General features: G+C 36.6%; 1 protein-coding gene across 1 annotated transcript in view; it reads right to left on the reverse strand.

Moving 5' to 3' along the window:
- Window positions 1-20,621, reverse strand: part of LOC142340818 (RNA-binding protein 25-like) — a 259,293-nt gene that overhangs the window by 16,702 nt on the left and 221,970 nt on the right. The window contains exons 5-6 of the mRNA XM_075391552.1: window positions 10,213-10,309; window positions 5,389-5,594 (exon numbers count right to left, since the gene is read on the reverse strand). Of these exons, the coding sequence (XP_075247667.1) occupies window positions 5,389-5,594; window positions 10,213-10,309 (303 nt within the window). The remainder of the gene's footprint in view (window positions 1-5,388; window positions 5,595-10,212; window positions 10,310-20,621) is intronic.

A 20,621-nucleotide genomic window follows, 5' to 3' on the forward strand; every position in this document is an offset into this window, starting at 1 on the left:
AGAACTTTGCGGTGATCGATTTGGTGTTCTCGCCCAGTCATTGGTTGAAGAAGTTGTCTCTCTCAATTGCGCCCATTTTGTAGCCAATTCCACAACTTGTTCAACACCGAAGAGAGAAAGGTGAGTTGAATTTTTCCTTAGTGGTTGTTTTCCTAGAAAGTATGCACAGTCCACAAAATGTCAGATGAACTGGATTTGGTACTTTCGTCATGCCAATGAAGTTTCCACTATTTTCAGGAACCACAGAACGAATCATCAAGTGAAGAAAAAAGTTTCTTAAAAACTGTGCAAAAATTGATCAACACTTTGCATTCATTCCAATTTTTGTTTGCGTTAATTATTGACTTATCAATGCAACCAAACTAGCCTTTTCTAAGTACATTAGCCACTCTTGTTATAATTGATGGTCCAAAAAACTTTGAATCTTTTCTGCTAGCGCCCCCCCCCCCCCCCCCGCTTAGTTAGGCACCCCCATTTATAAATGTGTAAACATATTGTTAAAACTAAGTAATCTTATACGTGAACATATATGAGCAATATGCATTTACTAAAAGCTAGCACAGCAATGGTTTGAAAGTATTACGTATTCAACCAAAATTTGTTGCATATAACGCAAGCATCAATAAAAATTTCTGTATTAGATCATTTTTGGTGTTATCGGCTACAATAAGGGCTTGATTTTTTTAAAACTTCTTAAGGAAACTATTCTAAAACTGCCCTCAATCTACCCATTCACTCTTGATTCAATGAAATGCAAATATCGCTCTTACAATTCGCAAAAACTTAGATTTTGGGGGGTGCAAATTTAACGGCTATATAAGGCTGGAGGGGGGGGGGGGCGCTAGCAGAAAAGATCCAAAACTTTAAATAATTGAAAGCAACTTATTTTTACTAAAACATGTGAACTCTCAAACAAAATGTGTGAATGCTGAATTTTCTAAGTTCCTGTTTATTTGATTTGTGTTATAGGGAGTATAAATTTTTTCATTTTTAGATATCTGCTTCTCTTTGGAGATCTAACCAAGACAGAATCTTTCGCTCTGGGCTGAATTATCACGATTATTTTTTTGCATTATGATTCAAACTCAATGCCTCGTTTTCAGAACTTATAATCAATTGAATTATAAGTTTTGTATACAGAAACTGATCATTGTACGAGCAGACTTGAAAATAAGCGAAACCCAGCTGAAGCATGCCTGACATTTATCGTTGATGCCTTAAAAGTATATTGCCCTTTATAGATTCTATCCGAAATGGAGTGATTTCCATTGCCACCGTTTTAGAGTGACGACTTTCAACTATTTTAAACAGTTAGTTTGGGAGATTGGAGTATCATTACAAAATCAACAAGGAATAAGTTCGAAAAAGCTTCATTTTAACAATAACACCCACTAATTGTGAAAATTTGCATTAATGAAAAAAATTCACAATACAGCTGTATTAATTTGAATTGAAACACAAAAATTGATTAGGAAGAACCTTAAAACAATTTAGGTAATGGTGAAACTAATTTGAACGTTGTTTCAATAATGAACAAAAAAGTTCTCAAAACACCGCTCGGTGAAATAATAACAAATGGCAAAACTAGTGCTTGAAATCGCGAACTTTTTTTAAAAAAAATCAAATTAAACAGTCGGATTCAACTTGTCCCATCAAGTTCAGAGTAAGAGTGTATTTTGTGCACAAGTATTTAAATTAAATGTTATTTAATGACACCTCCTTCTTCACTTTCTTTCACTTACTTGAAATTTAAGAAAACCTAAGACTTCCGGAAGCACCTGATTTCACAATTTAGCGTCAATTTTGAAGCCTCTATAAAAGTTTGATACCAAAAAGCCTAATAAAATATTCGCTCATCATCCAAGCATACAGTTGATTTGCTTTGTTTTAGATCGTATGTCCAGTTTCAACAAACACCATGAAAATCGAATTCTAACGGCGCAGGGCAACAACGTCATTGCCAAGAAAGTTCTGAATTATACATCACTCAAAATTGAACAAAACCAGGGCAACTATGTTTTCCTTTCAAAATTTTCAACAGTTTTTGGCATCTTCAAGTTTAAGCATAACCGACTGAACATGATCAGCCTGCTCTCAAACAACAAGCCTGGATCAAATCTCTACGTGAGTCGATAAGGGGTATAAATGTACTAATAGATTTAAAAATTATGGTAATAAAACTTATTGGGTACATGACAATGTACCCAATGCCATTCCACCCACTGCAAAAATACAATTCCAATATAGCTAATTTTAATAATAGTAATGAATCATCACTTTAATGGTAACTTTGATAAAGAATGCGCAAAGTACAAATGCGAAATGGCAAATCCTAACTGTACAAATAAAGGACAAAGCAAGACGAAAGGACGTTAACTGTTAGAGAGCTTGCACAGAAAAACTTACAGAGAGCAGAAAAGTTCGACAAATCAAATGCCGCTTTTGAATCAAACAGCCTTTTAGGTTTAAGCGCCTTTGAGGTCAAACCACCTTCAGGTCAAATTTGTGTGAAGAACACATGAAAGATAACGCAAAACATTAAAGAACGTTCCAAGCGCAATTGGCTGAGCGGTTAATGACAGCAACGAAAAATACGAAGAAAGTTTGAATTCCGGTGATTAAAAACTGCTCAAAAAATTGAAAGTTGACTTGACAATACGATCGGAAACAGAAACAAAAAACTTGGATGAAAATGGGAAAACCTGCCAATACCAGCTATGGATACTGATGGCAGCGGGTGGGGAGGGGAATCAAGAATACCACAGAGAAAATCCAATGTCAAATTATCAGCTCTCTGGCTTTTCTAGTTTTTGAGTAACGCTTTTTCACAAAAAATTATTCAATAACACCACAAAACGCACATATAACAACTATAGAAGCTCAGGAATGTGTATAATAAGCAAAGGAACGTAAATATAATAAATCATTTGAAAAATTTTTTGCAATGATTTGACTTCACACAAAACTATTTCTTTCGGCTCTTGTTCTCCTTTCCGCTTAAAGCTTTGTTTATGTTGAACTTTGACATCGAGTGACATCTTCTCTTGCAAAGTCAGAAGGCAAGCATGCTCGCCTTGAAAAAGGGACGTAACGCCCTAAAGCGAGCCTTCAATTGCATTTCTGATTCTTGCTAAGCCTTCGGCTGTATATTTGTTGTCGTAAAACAGACAAAAATGAAAATAGCAGCCTTTTATCACTTGACGGATATTGTTCTGAGAAGATATTTATTGCAGCCTTTTCGAAATCTAGGACAATTTTCTCAGGGGAAACTATCAGTAAGTGCACGCAAGCCAACAAAACAATCCCAAACTAGTTCTCTCTTTTCTTGCTCAGTAGAGCATAAATACAAGGTGGTTAAAATCCTCCAATCTGAACATGACATTTGTAAGACAGGTACATTTAAATGGGAGACATTCTGAAAGGTTAATCACTGAGCCGAAGCGAATTGTTGGTTCTTGTATTCCAAAAATCATCATTCTCTCGTTATCATATCCGTGCCCGTAAAGGGAGATTTCTTTAAACTTGGCGGGCACTGCGAAATGTCTGTCTGTAATTGGCGGCACTTCTAGGTTTACAGATGCTTCTGCGCGGTTTATGATCCTAATTTTTGTAGATCTGACTGGATTCTCTTCCGTTCTTGCGGTTTCTTTTATTTGACCTAGAATCTGTTCTGCTTGTACTTGTCCGGGAAAAATTTCAAGACTATGCTCGTTTTCTCTTTTGAAACCCATCTCTATCAAAAATTAAAGCTAATCGGTTCTGCAATTACGTAACGCAATTAATTTCGCCCATATTTAGCGTCTATTTTTTGAATGTAACGAGTAGAAACGCATGGAAATATGTCGGACAATTTAATTTTCGTGATAATTTTGCGTCTTGTTTACTTAAAATGCGTCTGATTGGCTAGTTTGTACTTAATTATAGACTGTTACCTTAATTGTGGGATTGTACGCTAATTTCAAGCTTATAACTATTAAATTATAAATAGGGTAGTTTGGCAATGAGGATAATTGAATTGGGTGTTTTGTCATTGGTTAATCTGGCATTGCGTATTTTGGCAATGAGTATTTTGGCACATTGGGTATTATGGCATTGGCTATATTGTTATTGGATATATTGTCCAAATATATAGCTTATTATAGACCAATACCAAGATTTGAAATGAAAAATGAAACCAATTTTTGCGTACTTTTGACTCAACTTTCAAACATAACCCACTAAACGTCGGAAGAATTGCTCTCGAACGACTAGTGGGAGCTGTAATCAATTGCAGCCTGCTTCAATCGGGCGGGAGGATCCTAAATGGGACTAAGAATTTCAATAGTAGGCTTCAAATAACGACATTAGAGGTTCACATATACCACTATTAAGATTTAAAGTGAAAATGGCACCAATTTCGGCACTTTTCATATTACTTTTAGTATTAAATTGCAGCCAATTGAGTTCAACTGCTTGAAATTGTGATTGAGAGAGAATTTTAGATCACGCGAAACGCAAAAAGCCAAGGGAGTAAAAGTTACTCGAAAAGTCAAAACGGTCAAGCAAAAATTTTGCATAAAAAAGACACACGCTTACAATAATTACTTCTCTACGAGAGCAATTAATAAAAATCAATGGTTATACAAGTTCACAATTTAACAGTTTTTATAGGCAATTATCCCAATTGTGCACAGATGAAAATTTGTCATTATGGCAAACTTATGATAGCTGCGAAACGGATAAGACAAGTTCAAGTTTCAGAGTTACGATTTATTGACATAAAAAATAATCTATTTAAAACTTGATAGGGAAATACAAAAAACAGCACACCAAAAATGCTTCTGCTCGACGAAAAAAAAACTCAATAAGTTGATAAGTTCCCTATTCCTCTATCGTGGCTAAACATTTGACAATGTTAAAGCATTATTTTGATTTTTATTGATCTCCTCTCATTTGAGACAATACTCACGGGCCCAAAGGCCACAATTTTGCGGAAGCATTGTACTGGTGCTCCACAAAGATATCTTCAGAATCTGTCATAATAACACATTCCACAAATCCACAACCACAACCCACAACGCCCACGAATAATTCTCACTTACACAGCCATCGCCCACACTTGTCGATCCTTCTTTCTCCCTTTCTCTTGCCGATTAAGTTATGATACATGCAATACATGTAGAAAGGCAGATACCTGCTGCCGGCCCGCAGGCTAAACTTAATTACATGTCTAAATCCCAACCCAAAAAATCTTTAGAAAGCAGCACAACTTCAGGCTGCTGAGCTGGTGATTAAGTCTTCGATGGCTCCAGTATTTATAAACACATAATTCTAAGGGGTCGTACGCCAGGTTTGGGTTCTGTAAGGAGATGAACAGTTGAAAGAAGAAAACCAGGAAGTTTAACTAACCTTGTAGGATTCTCTAAATTTAGAAATTTCTTGACCTATCAGTTCTTTCTTCGTGTCATCCACGTCCAATTGTTCCAGATCCAGTTTGGGATTTTTGGCACTGTACTGGTACGGCTTCAGAACTCCATCCCTTTCCGATAACTCTTTATTCTCCTTTTCCCTTCCATCACCTTCTTCGTCATCAGATTCCTCATCTTTCCTCCTCCCTAGGAATTTAAAAATAAGCCAAAGAAAAGAACGAGAAACAACAAGCTTAAAACAAACGCAATCAAAATTTTCTGTTTAAGTGTTGATTTAGAAAAATTACATGCGCAATGAACAAACAATTTTTCTTGAGTTTGGAGCTATCGTCTGCAGGCGAAACTAGACGTTATTACATGATATCGAGTGTAAACCGACACTGACGATGTTGCCTGTTATATTGACATATTAAATTGGTTAAACAAGCCACCATTCTGAAATATCGGCTTTTGTGAGCTCAAGGGGTAAAAAACGTGGCAGAAAAGGGATCAATTCAGAAGTCAAAAGTGATCACTTCTTTTTACAATACTTCATATTGTAAAAGAAGACATTTCAAAAACAGAAGTAAAACCTAGACTAGACAAATTACGTTTGATTGGAACAGAGGCTTCCGTGACATCGGCTAGTTGTAGGGTTTGACTTCTTTGGAACCTAGCGGGAAACTTAGATGACAATACGGTAATACGGTGCAAAAATGGAAGTCTTGGAGATATCTGCCCGAACAGGGTCTCAATGCAGTGCGTAACGGATAAAAATTATTAGCAGTGAAGGGATTGAAAGCCCATGTGCATTCACAGCGAGAACACAGCCTACCACCAGCTGTACAAAACAAGACCAAAGAAAAGAAGCGCCGTCATCGTCCAGAAGAAATCTACAACCGGCGCAGCCCAGTGAGGTCTCAATGAGGCAAACTGAAGAAAAATGTACATTGGGTATGGGGTATGTGCGTGGAGCTGGAAACTGGAACCGAGGAATAAATGAACGACGAGGAAACCCCAACAAGACATGTGACAACTACATTTCAAGTGCAAGGGGGTCTCGTCACAATCTACCCTTACCAAATGCAGGCTATTAGAGACTTGAATGTCGATGCACATAACAACTGCAGGACAAAAAACAACTAAGGGACGGTTTAATATGTGCAAACTTTATCAGGGATGAAAGATGAGGCAAAATAGTTGAAATATTTATTTTAAGTGCATAGATTAAGCTCTGAAAATAATTCAAGATTCGATCATCTTTCAAGACGATATATTGACAAAACAACAAACATTGTTCGCAACACTCCACGGAACTGGTAATGAACATTGTAGCCAAAGAAAGAAAATAGCTGGCAGATTGCCATAGCTTCGTATACCTGCAATTTCAAAATATAAACATAGCTGGCAGATTGAGAAAAATTAGCCGCAATAGCTTCGTAGATCTGCAATCTCAAAGAGATAGTAAAAGAAAGACAAAAATATACTTTTCACTAAATGGTGAGATGTTCCAATTTGATTATGAATCTGTATAACTTAATGCAGCTTCTATTAGCTGCTCTTAAATAAACTTCAATTAGAGTGACATACACTCACTTGACCTTATCTCTTTGAATTAAATTTAAAAAAGTCAATTTCAGAGTGAGGAAGTCATTTTTGAGATTGAGGTAAGTTACGCGTGACCAAAAATTTAATCACGCGAATGAACAAACATAGCTGGCAGATTGCCAGAAAATAGCCGCAATAGATTCGTAGATCGGCAGTCTAAAAAAACAGTAAACAAAGACAGACCAAAAAAATTCATCTTTTCATTGAAGGCTGATCTGTTATATTTTGATTAAAAATCTGTATAAATTATTGCTGCCTCTATTAGTTGATCTCAAATAACATTCATTTAGAGTGACACACGGCCATTTGACCTTATCTCTTTGAATTAAAGTAAATAAAAATCAATTTCAAATTGAGGAAGTCGTTTTTGAGAGTGAGGTAAGTCAAGTGTGACCAAAAATTTAATCACGCGCATGAACAAAAAAACTCGCTCCACTAAGAGCAAAAAATGACGTCACACATGCAATTCAGTTGAAATTGCATGAACGAATGAATAAAAAGTGGCTGTGACGTCATATGGTCGTAACAAAAATCATGACGACGAAATAAAAAAAAACCAAGAGAAGGCCAATAATAGCCCCAGCTATCGCTGTGCGGCTATTAAAAAAACTCGCTCCAATAAGAGTGGAAAATGACGTCACGCACGCAATTCAGTTGAAATTGCATGAACGAATGAACAAAAAATGGCTGTGACGTCATATGGTCGTAATAAAAATCTTGACGACAAAAAAACCAAGAGAAGGCCAATAATAGCCCCAGCTATCGCTGTGCGGCTATTAAAAAAACTCGCTCCAATAAGAGTGGAAAATGACGTCACACATGCAATTCAGTTGAAATTGCATGAACGAATGAATAAAAAGTGGCTGTGACGTCATATGGTCTTAACAAAAATCATGACGACGAAATAAAAAAAAACCAAGAGAAGGCCAATAATAGCCCCAGCTATCGCTGTGCGGCTATTAAAAAAACTCGCTCCAATAAGAGTGGAAAATGACGTCACGCACGCAATTCAGTTGAAATTGCATGAACGAATGAACAAAAAATGGCTGTGACGTCATATGGTCGTAATAAAAATCTTGACGACAAAAAAACCAAGAGAAGGCCAATAATAGTCGCAGCTATCACTGTGCGGCTATTAAAAAGACCGAAGAAGAGAAATTTTAGTTTATCTTATAAATTGCTGAGATTGAAACTTTTGATTTAGAAGAAACTGTATAAATTATGTGTTGGCTCCATTAGCTATCCTCAAATTAGACGGGAAGAACTAGAAAAAAAATCAAAAACAGATTTTTAAAAAACTGAAAGTTGAAATAATTTAACAATTTTTTGTTGATATAAACAACTTATTATTAATTCTAATCAAATCAAAAGATCAAGAGAATAAATCCCCTATAATCAATAGCTGCGACCGAAAAATCCTGGAACACTGGAAACTTGACGAACATAAAAATGTTAAAAGTATATCGTTTCGTTACTATGTCTAAAACAGTACTATAACAAAAAAAGCTTAACATTGAATCTCGAAGTCTCCAAAATAGTTAAAAAAAACACTCCCAACCGTACAATTACTTGTTAATATACCTGCGAATAACTATTTGGGCTGACGAACATCAAATTGAAACTAAAAACCTTCTTTGAAATGCCTCATGTGAACATGTAAAAATACTAAATGGCTAATAAAATAAGCTAGAGCTGAAATCAGCTCAAAATCTCCCTATTTTTCAAATCCTTAATTTTACCTAAAACTGCAGGCCGTTGACAAAGCTGACGTTTTCCTCAAATTTTTTGTTACCAAATAAAACTGACGTCTAACCAATTAGTCCATAACTCGAAAATCCAACAGCTATCAAAAGATACTTAATATTATCAATGTACCTCATTGAATCCTTCATAGCAAACAGCATAAGTTCAAAAAACTGTTTGCGAGCCGCACGTCAAGAAAAACTTCGCCCACAAAGAAATCTTCGCTACTAAATTTCTTGCTTTCTCTCAAAAAAGCAAACAGTATAAACCAAAAGCACCCTCTTTTTGATTCAGTCTTCAAATCTTTTCAGCGGTTAAACTAATCTTTTTTTCATGGTTTTGATTTCCTGCTTCAAAGTTGAAAAAACAGCAGAAGAACTTTGGAAACGACTCAAAGTCGTCTTCATCAAAGAAAAACCCAGCCTTTCAAATACTTTGCATCTACTGGTAGATCACATCAATGCAGAGAAAAAATCAATCCCAAACAACAATAAAAGAAAATTTAGCCAGAATTAAATTAACCTATAAAAGTAGAAAATTCAATATTTAAAGCGTTACAATAGCAATTACAGTAATCAGGACTCTAAAAGTGCTGACACAACATTAGGAACACCATTATAGGCTCAGAAAGATCTCAAATTTTGGAAAAAAAACTAAGGAAATGGAAAAATATCAAATTTCTGTTTGCAATAAATGCAACAAAACAAATACATCTTCACAAATCGCCCGGAAAAAACTAATAAAACAAATAACAAATTCAAATTTAAAAAGTCATATGCAAAAGGTCACTCATTGCATGCTTAGCTTTAAAAAAATTTTCACACCTTTACTTCCCGCTTAACAGAAAATTGGAAAATATTCACTCTCTCATTTAGTATTCGGCACTGATAGCTGGCAAATACATGAACAAAGTCATGGACCTGCTATTAGATAAAAACAAGAGATGAGACAACAGAAATAACAAACATCTAGCATGGGTAAAAGACAAATTTTAACTGATAATTTTTGAGAACTGAACAGTCATAAAAAACTGTTAGCTGCCCATTGAAAGTTCAGAAAATGCAACTAAAAACCACTAGAATACAATCACTATATTTAATGATATTCGTAAAAAATCAGCCATGAAAACATGAAAACAGAAGTCACTTTGCCGCACGTGACAAAAAATTCTAAAACCGAAAATTTGCTCGAACCCCAATTTCTCTTCTTTGTTCCCTCGTTCTCTCATTGACGTGAAAAAGTCGAAAAATATGTGTGCAAAAAAACTAGCGGTCCAATACAACTCTGGATTTAAAAAGACAGAGCAGTAATCAATACGCTGTTCTAGGTCATTTTAATTTTTAAAAAATGAAAAATGAAAGCCAGAACAAGTTTTAACAGGAGAATTTATCCTTGATCATTTTTAATACTAATCATTAAAACTGAATAGAAAAAGTTTAAGAAAATGTTTGAATGAAGTGAAATGTAATCTTACTGCTCATCCTCATTTTTGCGTTCTTCAAGATGGCGACGAGAGCCTGTTTCACAAATCTGTCTTGATCGTCCTCCTCTTCCGCTTCATCTTGAGCAGTCTGAAACAACATTCAAACAAAAAAATTTACATCTTCGCAGATTAACAATAGTAACATCGGTACATCATTTGGTCAATTGTTGCGCTGACCATAACTAATAACAGAATCTAAAATCTGAGGGAAAACACTGAGGGTGGTATATATGAAACTAGTTTCTTGTCAATAAAGATGAACTGGAAATTAAATTTTGATAATTGCCCCGCCGTGCCAACACGGAGTGTAATACTATTTGAAGAGAGTCTCAAAATTACGGTTTTTGCAGTGTTTAGGGCGGGAAGGATAACAAAGCCACAACTATTTCGATAGTCACCGTTTTTTTTTGCGAAAATGAAGAAAATTTGGAACATATAGCAAAACTTTAATTTATTGACTTTGAACTTTTTCATTACAGAAACAAGGATGCCAAGGAAGAGTCGGCGAAACATTTCCGATCGCTAAGTTTTTTCAAATACTTTAAAATATTTTTAAAAGCTTGTCTAAAAATGCTTGGACATTTTAAAAATGTTTGTCTATATTAGGAAACTAAACCCGATTGAATTACAAATACTCTGGTTGTTAAGTTAACGAGAATCGATAATTAATACAGAAATAAAAAAAAAATAAGGACAGAGCACAGACATCTTTCCGGACCCAAAAGACAAGCATGAGCCAAACAGAGCAGAGAAACTCATCCAAACCCAGAAAATCAATGTAAAATAACAGAACGTGCTCAATTTTTTTTGAAAGATTTGTAACTATAACATTCTAAAAATTTATCTGGGTTATCAAGAAGTTATTCACCAACCCAAAATTCAGCCTGAAAACTTTTTGTTTGGTCACTAAAAGTAAATAAAACCTTAAAAAAGTAAACTGCCAATACTTGGAAAACTGCCAATACTTGAAAACTTGGAAAAGCAATTAGATCTCTGAGCCGAGGATGCTTACCATGATGCTGGGCGATTACCGAAGGACTCCCTGAATTGTACTTTAACTCTGTGCCAACCAAATTTTCCTATGAAGACAAAATGTTGAACCAATCAGTTTGTTCAACCCAATACATTGAAACATTGCGTCTCGGTTTGCTTTGTTGAAAGGAATTTCCATGATAGAAATAGTCTTCTAATTACTTTGTTCATATCTTTCTTGCACTCCGGTTGTACAAAATTCAGCAATAACTTTCGCTTTCTCGGAAAAACCTGATGTTTAAATCTATTGCGGGAGGAATATAAAAATTTTTATCATAGATACTGGCGCCAGGATTTATAGGAATCCTGAAATGAAGTAGAGGGACGCAGACCGCAATACAAAAATCGAACTATTTTTTTAAATGGGAAGCCAGCTGGTTGGTTACACCAGCAGCAATTTCGATTGAATTGGAACCCTAAAATGTGAGAAATATCCAGTCAATTTTTTCGAAGACAAATTTTTAAGATTTGCTTGAACAGGAAACTTAACGGCGAGTTGACAAAATTTGGAGTCATGTGTTTGCAGAATAGAAACAAAGTGGTGGTAAAAGAAGTTGTCCTGGTTTTCCGGCATCCTAAGTTTCCCGTTGCAGCGGTTACATATAAATTTTTTAAATATTTCTGAACTAAAACCGACTGTTTTTAAAACAAACTGCTGGAAATTTTTTAAAGAAGTTTTTCGAAAACTTTCTATGAGCCAGAATTAATGGAGTTTATCTAATTATTGGGACCATTGCTTATTTTTAACTGTCAGACGTTACGCCAAATCAATGCTCAATGCTCAATGCTATCGCATCTAGCCAAAGCAGTTTAATTAAATGTTTTCAAAAAAACTTAGAAAAACTAGTTAAAAAATACCATCAAGCTTATAAATATTCAAGTAAAATTGAGCTGTTTGCCAATTTCGAAAGAATTAATAGATCCATCAGAAGAATTAAACGATCAGAAGCTGATTATCATAGTTTCTGGGGTTAAAAAAGTGAAAAACTAAGTTTTCAAAGTGTTTGTTGTTTATTAGCCACATTCAGCTTCTCATCAGGCTATTATTGCGCTCCTATTTTTTTATACAATACAAGCATTTAAATTTCATAGGTGCTCTTTCTTTTTTTGTACGGTGTTCAATCGCCTCAGCTTCTCAGCCGGCTATTATAGCGCTACTAATTTTTTACTTCGTCGAATGAAAACTTTTCGCTTTACCCTAGTTCACAGCTTGTTCAACATTGTGCGTGAAATCTTTTTGACTTTTCTAGGCAAGTATCACTCTTCTCTCATTCTGCTAAAAGTGCTTTTAGACGGCACTTGCTGAGCAAAGAAATTCAAAATGAACAGAGTCAGTATCAAAAAACAAAATCAGAAATAGAAACTGGATAAAAATATAAAGCCCGAATTTATATAACCGTTACTCGAATTCTGTTCTTAGTTCATCTCTAATGCTTATTGGAGTTGATACTAGCCACTGTGTCGTCTCACTACGAAACGAAACACTTCAGCTCCAAAATGACATCAAAATAGTTTGCACTTAACATGTTTTGTGCGAAAATCAATTTTTCTTTTCTTGCAATCCCAATCTTGGTTATGGGAATCAACGGCGGCTATTTTCCGGCAATCTGCCGGTTATGTTTCCACTGCTTTTCCATTGTCTTTCATCTTTTGAGACGGGATAAAGAGTTGAAACTCGGCGGGCATTTAATTGCAATAGAGGACCTTAGCTGGCTTCAGTAGTCTTTGGGGTGCTTAATGTACTGAAGTTGCTGGAAACGTCAAAATTCATGGTGAAAATGTCAAGTTTTGCTGTTTTGAGACCTGAATGAAGCAATCTTTCGTTGTTTTGGTCATTTTGTTGTTAATTGGGTTATTACGAAGGTTGATTGTAGTTTTTATGGCCATTATGCGAAAAGCCTTTTTATGCTAATGTATTTTGTGACTTTTTATTGTTCAAGCCAAGTTTAACACCAGAGTCAAAGCAGTCGCTGTTAGGTTTTTTTCTCTTTTTTCATTGTGTTCCTTTTTTAGGCGAAATATTTATTTTTAATGCTTAAAAATGTGTTAATGGTTGAGTTTTTTTTCTACACAGAAATGGTTTTTACGATCTGGATATCATAAATTTTTGCAACTTTAAATAATTTCCCTAAGTTTTAAAAAATTAGGAAAAAAATTTAAAAATTGCAAAAAATAATGATATCCAGATTGTAAAAACCATTTCTGTGTAGAAAAAAAATCAACCATTAACCCATTTTAAAGCACTAAAAATGAACATTTCGCCTATAAAATGGAAGAAAAATGGAAAATTGACAAAAAAACTTAAATAGCGAAAACTGCTTTTACTCTAGTGTAAAAATTCGCATGAACAATAAAAAGATACCAAATACATTAGCATAAAAAGAACTTTCGTTCTAACCAAATTAACAACAAAATGACCAAAACAACAAAAAATTGCTTCATGCAGGGCTCAAAACAGCAAAACCTGACATTTTCACATTGAATTTTCCTGCAACTTCAGTACATTAAGCACCTCAAAGACTACTAAAGCCAGCTAAGGTCCTCTATTAAAACTTAATGCCCACCGAACTTCAACTGTTTATCTCGTTTCAAAAGATGAAAGACAATGGAAAAGCAGTGGAAACATAACCGGCAGATTGCCGGAAAATAGCCGCCGTTGATTCCCATAACCAAGATTGGGATTGCAAGAAAAGAAAAAATGATTTTCGCACAAAAACATGTTAAGTGCAAACTATTTTGATGTCATTTTGGAGCTGAAGAGTCTCGTTTCGTAGTGAGACGACACAGCGGCAAGTATCAATACCAATAAGCATTAGAGATGGTAACTTAGAACAAAATTCGAGTAACGGGCATATAAATCGGGCTTTATAGTTTTATCCAGTTTCTAATTCTAATTTTGTTTTTTGAAATTGACACTGTTCATTTTGAACTTTTTTGCTCAACTACTGCTGTCTAAAAGGGTTTTAGCAGAATGAGAGAAGAGCAAAACTTGCCTAGCGAAGTCAAAAAGATTTCACGCACAATGTTGAACAAGCTGTGAACTAGGGTAAAGCAAAAAAAATTTTCATTCCACGAATTAAAAAATTAGGAGCGCTATAATAGCCGGCTGAGAAGCTGAGGCGGCTATTAAACGTCTTACAAAAAAAAGAAAGAGCACCCATAAAAAGCAAATTCCTTGTATCGTAAAAAAATAGGAGCACGATAATAGCCTGATGAGAAGCTGAGGGCGGCTAATAAACAACAAGCACTTTGAAAACTTAGTTTTTCAATTTTTAACCCCAGAAACTATGAGAATCAGATTCTGATCGTTGAAATCTTCTGATTGATCTATGAAATCTTTTGAAATTGGCAAATAGCTTAATTTAACTAGAGTATTTTTAAGCATGATGGTATTTTTTAACTATTTTTTCTAAGTGTTTTTGAAAACATTTAATTAAACTGCTTCGACTAGATGCGATAGCATTGAGCAGTGATTTGGCGTAACTTCTGACGGTTATAACAAAGCAATGATCCCAATAGTGCGATAAAATCCATTATTTCTGCCTCAAAGAAAGTTTTCGAAAAACTTTCATAGTTTCGAGATATTCAAAAAATTTATCTTTAACCGCTACAACGGGAAACTTAGGATGCCCCAACATTAGGACAACTTCTATTACCAACACTTTGTTTCTATTCTGCAAGCACATGACTCCAAATTTTGTCAACTCGCCGTTAAGTTTCCTGTTCGAGCAAATCTTAAAAATTTTAGTCTTCGAAAAAATTGATTGGATAATTTTCATTTTTTAGGGTACCGATTCAATCGAATTTGTTGCTCGTATAACCAAACAACTGGCTTTTTTTTAAAGATAGTTCGATTTAAGTTCTGCTGTCTGATTCCCTCTACTTCATTTCAGGATTTCAATAAATCCTTGCGCCAATATCTATGATTAAAACTTTTTATATTCCTCCCGCAATAGATTTAAACGTCAGGTTTTTCCGGGAGAAAAAAAATTATTGCTAAATTTTGTACAACCAGAATGCGAAAAAGATATGAACAAAGGAATTAGAAGACTATTTCAATCATGGAAATTCCTTTCAACAAAGCAAACCGAGACGCAATGTTTCAATGTATTGGGTTGAACAAACTGATTGGTTCAACATTTTGTCTTCATAGAAAAATTTAGATGGCACAGAGTTAAAGTACAATTCGGGGAGTCCTTCGGTAATACGAGCCCAGCATCATGGTAAGCGTCCTCGGCTCAGATATCTAATTGCTTTAGTATTCGCAGAACACTATTATTTTCTCTAATTGCTCTTGTTCTTGCAACGACCAGGAAACTATCTCATTCACTAGTCTCGTATGTTAGAAGTACCAAATTCAGCTACTCTCATGTTAAAAAAAAACAACCGACTAACGTCGGGCATATTGTTCTCAAACGACTGGCAAGAGGTTGGCTTTGTCAGTTGCTAGCTAAGGTTTTGGGAGGCTAGCCTAAGCTTAATTGAAGGGGCGTGGGTTGAGCACAGCGGGGTGTTGGAGGTTATGAGGGGGAGCGCATGGTGGGGGGGGGGGGGCTGAGGTGGGAGGTCAAACTCTAAGAACCGCCCCCCACCCTCAACACCATGAATTTGTCTCCAAACAGTGTCGGTGAATCCGTAATTAGAGTCTAGTAGGCCGAAAGGCTCTAGGAGAACATAATGACCTCCGGGCGTTACCTGTTTTTCCCGTTTTTGAGGACGGAAGTCAAAAGGGCCAGAAGAAAAATTGGTTAAGCGAAAAATTCTATGCAAAACACTATAGGACTATTAGGATTGCAACAAACTTCGTTTGAAATCAATTAAAAATTTTCCCAGGGTTAAAAATTTCTTTTAAAAAACAAAACTTGACAAAACCAGCATCAGTTTGACCAAAAAGTTCTATACAACAACTAACAACCCATTATTTCAAGTTACCCTGAAAATAATTCTACGTTAATACTAGGCCTCTTTCAACAAAATCAGATGAAGTGCTTGATCGCTACCCTTCATCAAAGTTTGATGAAAGTACCATTCGCATTGCATCTTGCATCCAAAAAAGGTTCGAGAAAATTTTTGATCTCAGTACAACAAAGCTGATGATCAAAAGAACTCCAAATCTTTTCTCATACCTCAAATTGAGGCTCAGAGTGTGTCCACATGAACAATAACTGTCCTTTAAAAGGAGAAATTACGCCTTCGGAGAATTTTGGAGAACTTTGGATTAGCTTATGCTATTAAACAGGTTAAGGTTAAAAGTTCAGCCTTCACTTAAAGCCCATGGGATATGCCGGTTGAAATGGAAAAAAGATCAAATTGCTCAGATACAAAATCTCAAGAAGTCCTGTAACGGCTGCTCTCCTATCAAAGTCAAGGAAAACTTTACACCGCCCAGTTCGTTTCAGCGGTTTCAAATCTGTCCGGATATTGTGTTTTTGCAGTTAACTTTTGTGAACTGTATTATCCGCTATACTGTAGATTACCGTTGCATTACTTGTTGCTCGATTACTCCTGCTAACTAATCGCTCAGCTTTGCTGAATAACTAACTTGTTTCTCTCAGAATAACAAAATAACTCAAATTGAAACAATCAAATTTTTGTTGAGTTTTTCGTTAATAACTCAAGTTATAATTCGAAATTGCAAAATCCCCTATGTCCAGCTGTAGGTAACTGTCCTAGCTACTGGCTAGGGCAAATAATTTCCGTCTCCGATGTGTTAATATTTTCGGAGACTTTTTCCCGATAGTCAAAATTAACAAATGTAACCAAATTCGCACTTTGTGCTTCTCAGCGCACTCAATTGCTCAATAACGCAATCAGTGAACTACACTAGGCTTCGTTAAAGCCGGTAAGAGAAACTGACTTTATGCTTTGCACAAAGTTTCTCTTACTTAGGAACTTCGTTCCTCAGAAAGGAAGTTTTGAGAATATCAAAGTTAATTCTCTTTTCACAAGTCAAAGTAAAATTAAAACTGTACAATCACTAATATGATCTACAGTAACAAGACACAGTAACAAGTAATTTACCGCTCAAGAAAGTGTGCTTCAATACGCACTGTATGTCAGTTTAATAAGACAAAATTCACAAGTTTCAACTGATTTTTGGTAGTTTTTCAAGCTCCTTTTATGCTGCTAGTCACGTGGATTTACATGTCAAATTCAACTGTTGATTGGTTGTAGATAATAATGTCGACAGAATGTGAACACTTTTCCATAACGTCACTTTTTCAGTGTAAATTTGATGTCATGGGAAATTTGTTAACCATATAGAAGTTTCGTCGAATATTCTGTATCAATAACAGGTTGATTCGCAATCCAATCGCAAAGAATCTGATGCAATACTGTTAAGTCGTAGTATTGTTTTGCTGGTTGTTGAGGTAGTTCGAGTTAGAGTTATAGTTTGACTTCATGAATGACGATTGTGTACTAATAATAGTTGCTAAATATAAATGTTGAACAAAATGAACAAATCCGTTTGGCTTCGATAGAATGTAGCATTGAATTTCGCTTGTCACACTATTCTAGCTTTAAGGCTTGAAATGACCTTGAAGCGCTATTCAATTTGATTTCTGAGTTGTTAAGCTCAGCCGCAATATCGCCGGCCCTGTTTTCCATCGCGAAAACATCTTTTCCAGGTAGTACTGGGGCGAGCTTCACTATTGGTCTCTTGTACACTCCGTCGTTAGTTCGAACTATCGCCGACCGAATCACACCGTCAGACCCATCGATGGTCTCCGCAACTCGACCTAGATTGTAACATCCACGCTTATCGCTGTCTTCGATCAACCAAACGAGATCGCCTTCTTTAAGGGTTTCGTTCGCCGTAGATCGCCATTTTTGCCGATTATTCAGAGTTGGCAGATATTCTTTACGAAATCTGTCCCATATGAGATTTGCATAGGCTTGAGTTTGTCGAAAGAGCTTTCGATGATCAACAAATTCTTCCGCGCATGGTAGGTAGGGTAAGCAAACGTTCTTGTTGCCAAGCAAGAAGTGATTGGGGGTCAATGCTTCTAAGTCATTAACATCTGAACTGACTGGAGTCAAAGGTCTTGCGTTCAACGTCTGCTCAACAATACACATCGTTGTTGAAAGAACGTCCTCGGTGACTGATCTGTTCCCCAACACTGCATACATTGCTTTCTTGCAACTTCTCACCAACCGCTCCCATACTCCTCCAAAGTGTGGTGCTGCGGGTGGGTTGAACTTCCATCTGATCCCTCGTTGAATTAGATGTTCTTCGATCCCTTCTTTGTTCCATGCCGCAACATACTCTGCAAACTCTCTTTCAGCTCCAACAAAGTTTGTTCCGTTGTCACTGATGATTGTACTTGGTTTGCCTCTTCGGGCAATAAATCTCATTATTGCATTGAGACAACTATCTGTGTCCAACTTGGGTACCACTTCTATATGCACCGCTCTCATAGTTAGACAAGTAAATAGACAACACCATCGCTTTTCATTTCTTCGCCCAATCTTCACAATGAAAGGGCCAAAGTAGTCAACTCCAACATTTGTAAAGGCTGTTGAAGCATCTAACCGCTCTTCGGGTAGATCTGCCATGACTGGTGCTATCGTTTGTGCTCTGCCTTTTCTGCAGGTAACGCACTTGTTCTTGATTGATCTTAAGGCGTTCCGTATGCCCAGTATCCACATCTTCTGCTGAACAATGTTTCTTACATGCTCAGTGCCCTCGTGTTGATTGTCCTTGTGCTCGTTTCGCAAGAATAATTCAACCGCGTGATGTTTCCAATGTAACAATATTGGATGCTTTGCATTGAAGTCCAATTGACTTTTGCCTATTCTGCCTTTGGCTCGAATAAGTCCTTCTTCATCCAGGAAGGGGGAGAATTGTAGAATTTTGCTGACTTTTGGAATTTCCTTTTCAGCTTTGAGAGATTTCATCTCTTCACCAAACTGTTCTCGCTGTAGTAACTTGAAGATTGTTGCTTTTGCTTTTTCTCTTTCTTCAATGCTGACTACGAGTGTTGCTGGTTTGTGTTTGTTCAATGCTCGCTGTACGTATGCCACTGTATTTACTAGTCTGTTGAAGTTACTGAATCGTTCCCACTGAATAACAGCTTTCTTCTCTTCAGCCTGTATCATGAATACTGATGAGGGTATATTCTCTTCATCTGATGCAAAGATTAGGTTCACTTGCTCTGGCCACTCGCTTTCTGGTCGTTTTAACCAGGCCGGCCCAGTGAGCCACTCACTCCTCTTGAGTTCTTCAATGTTGATTGCTCTGGTGCCAATGTCAGCTGGGTTGTTGATACCGCTCACATGTTTCCACTGCGAAACATCGGTTGTATCTAGTATCTCAGCTACTCGATTGGCCACAAACACTTGTTGTTTACGATGGGAACTGTGTATCCACTGCAATACCGTAGTTGAGTCTGACCAAAAACTGCAACTATTTATCTTCATTTCATGTTCCTTGACTATCTGTTCTTTCAACCTCACTGCCATGACTGCTGCTTGCAATTCCAGTCGGGGTATTGAAAGATGCCTCATCGGTGCCACTCTGCATTTTCCAATGACAAATGCTAAGTCAGCTGAGTATTCCTTTGGTTGTGAACGTAGATAGGCCACTGCACACATCGTGTCTTCAGATGCGTCAGCAAACACATGAAGCTCAGTTTAATCCCTCTCTCTGTTGAAGTATCTTCTATCGATGCTGGCTTCAGCCACTATTGGAAGTTGTTCTTTCCATCTCAGGAATTCTTCTTCTTCACTAGGCTCCACTTCGTTGTCCCAATGTCCATTCTTAGTCCAGATGCCTTTCAGAAGTCGTCTCATGTGAACGCTGAACGGAGCAAACAATCCGATCGGGTCGAATACTGAAGATACCAGTGACAGGATCTTCCTCTGGGTTATAGGTGCTTCAACTTCCTTGTTTGTACCTCTGCATACTTGAAGACTGTCATCAGTAACGGTCCATTGTAGTCCTAGCACTGAGGATCCCTCCGTATTGGGTTCCACTTCGACTTGCTTTGTGTTGCTGATTGACTTCAAGTCTGCTGGGATTGCTTTGGTAACTGCATCATTGTTGCTTATCCACTTCTTCAGTTCAAATCCATGTTGTGAGAGAAGAGGTTGTAGCTGATTGAAGACTTGAATTGCTTCTTCTGGGGTTTCTACCGATTTGATGAAATCGTCCATGTAGAAGTTGTTTTGTATTGCCTTTGCTGCAATCGGATACTCCTTTTCGTTGTCCAGACCCACTCGCTTGAGAGCATAGTTTGCACAAGTTGGAGAACTCTTAGCTCCAAATACGTGACGCTGATATTCGTATATCTGAACAGGTTCGTTAGTTCTTGGACGCCATAAAAACCTCAAGCAACTTCTATCCTGTTCGGGAACTTGCACTTGTA

Source organism: Convolutriloba macropyga, chromosome 1 (genome assembly GCF_964194025.1).
Source record: "Convolutriloba macropyga chromosome 1, txConMacr16.3, whole genome shotgun sequence".
Taxonomy (NCBI): Eukaryota; Metazoa; Xenacoelomorpha; order Acoela; family Convolutidae; genus Convolutriloba; species Convolutriloba macropyga.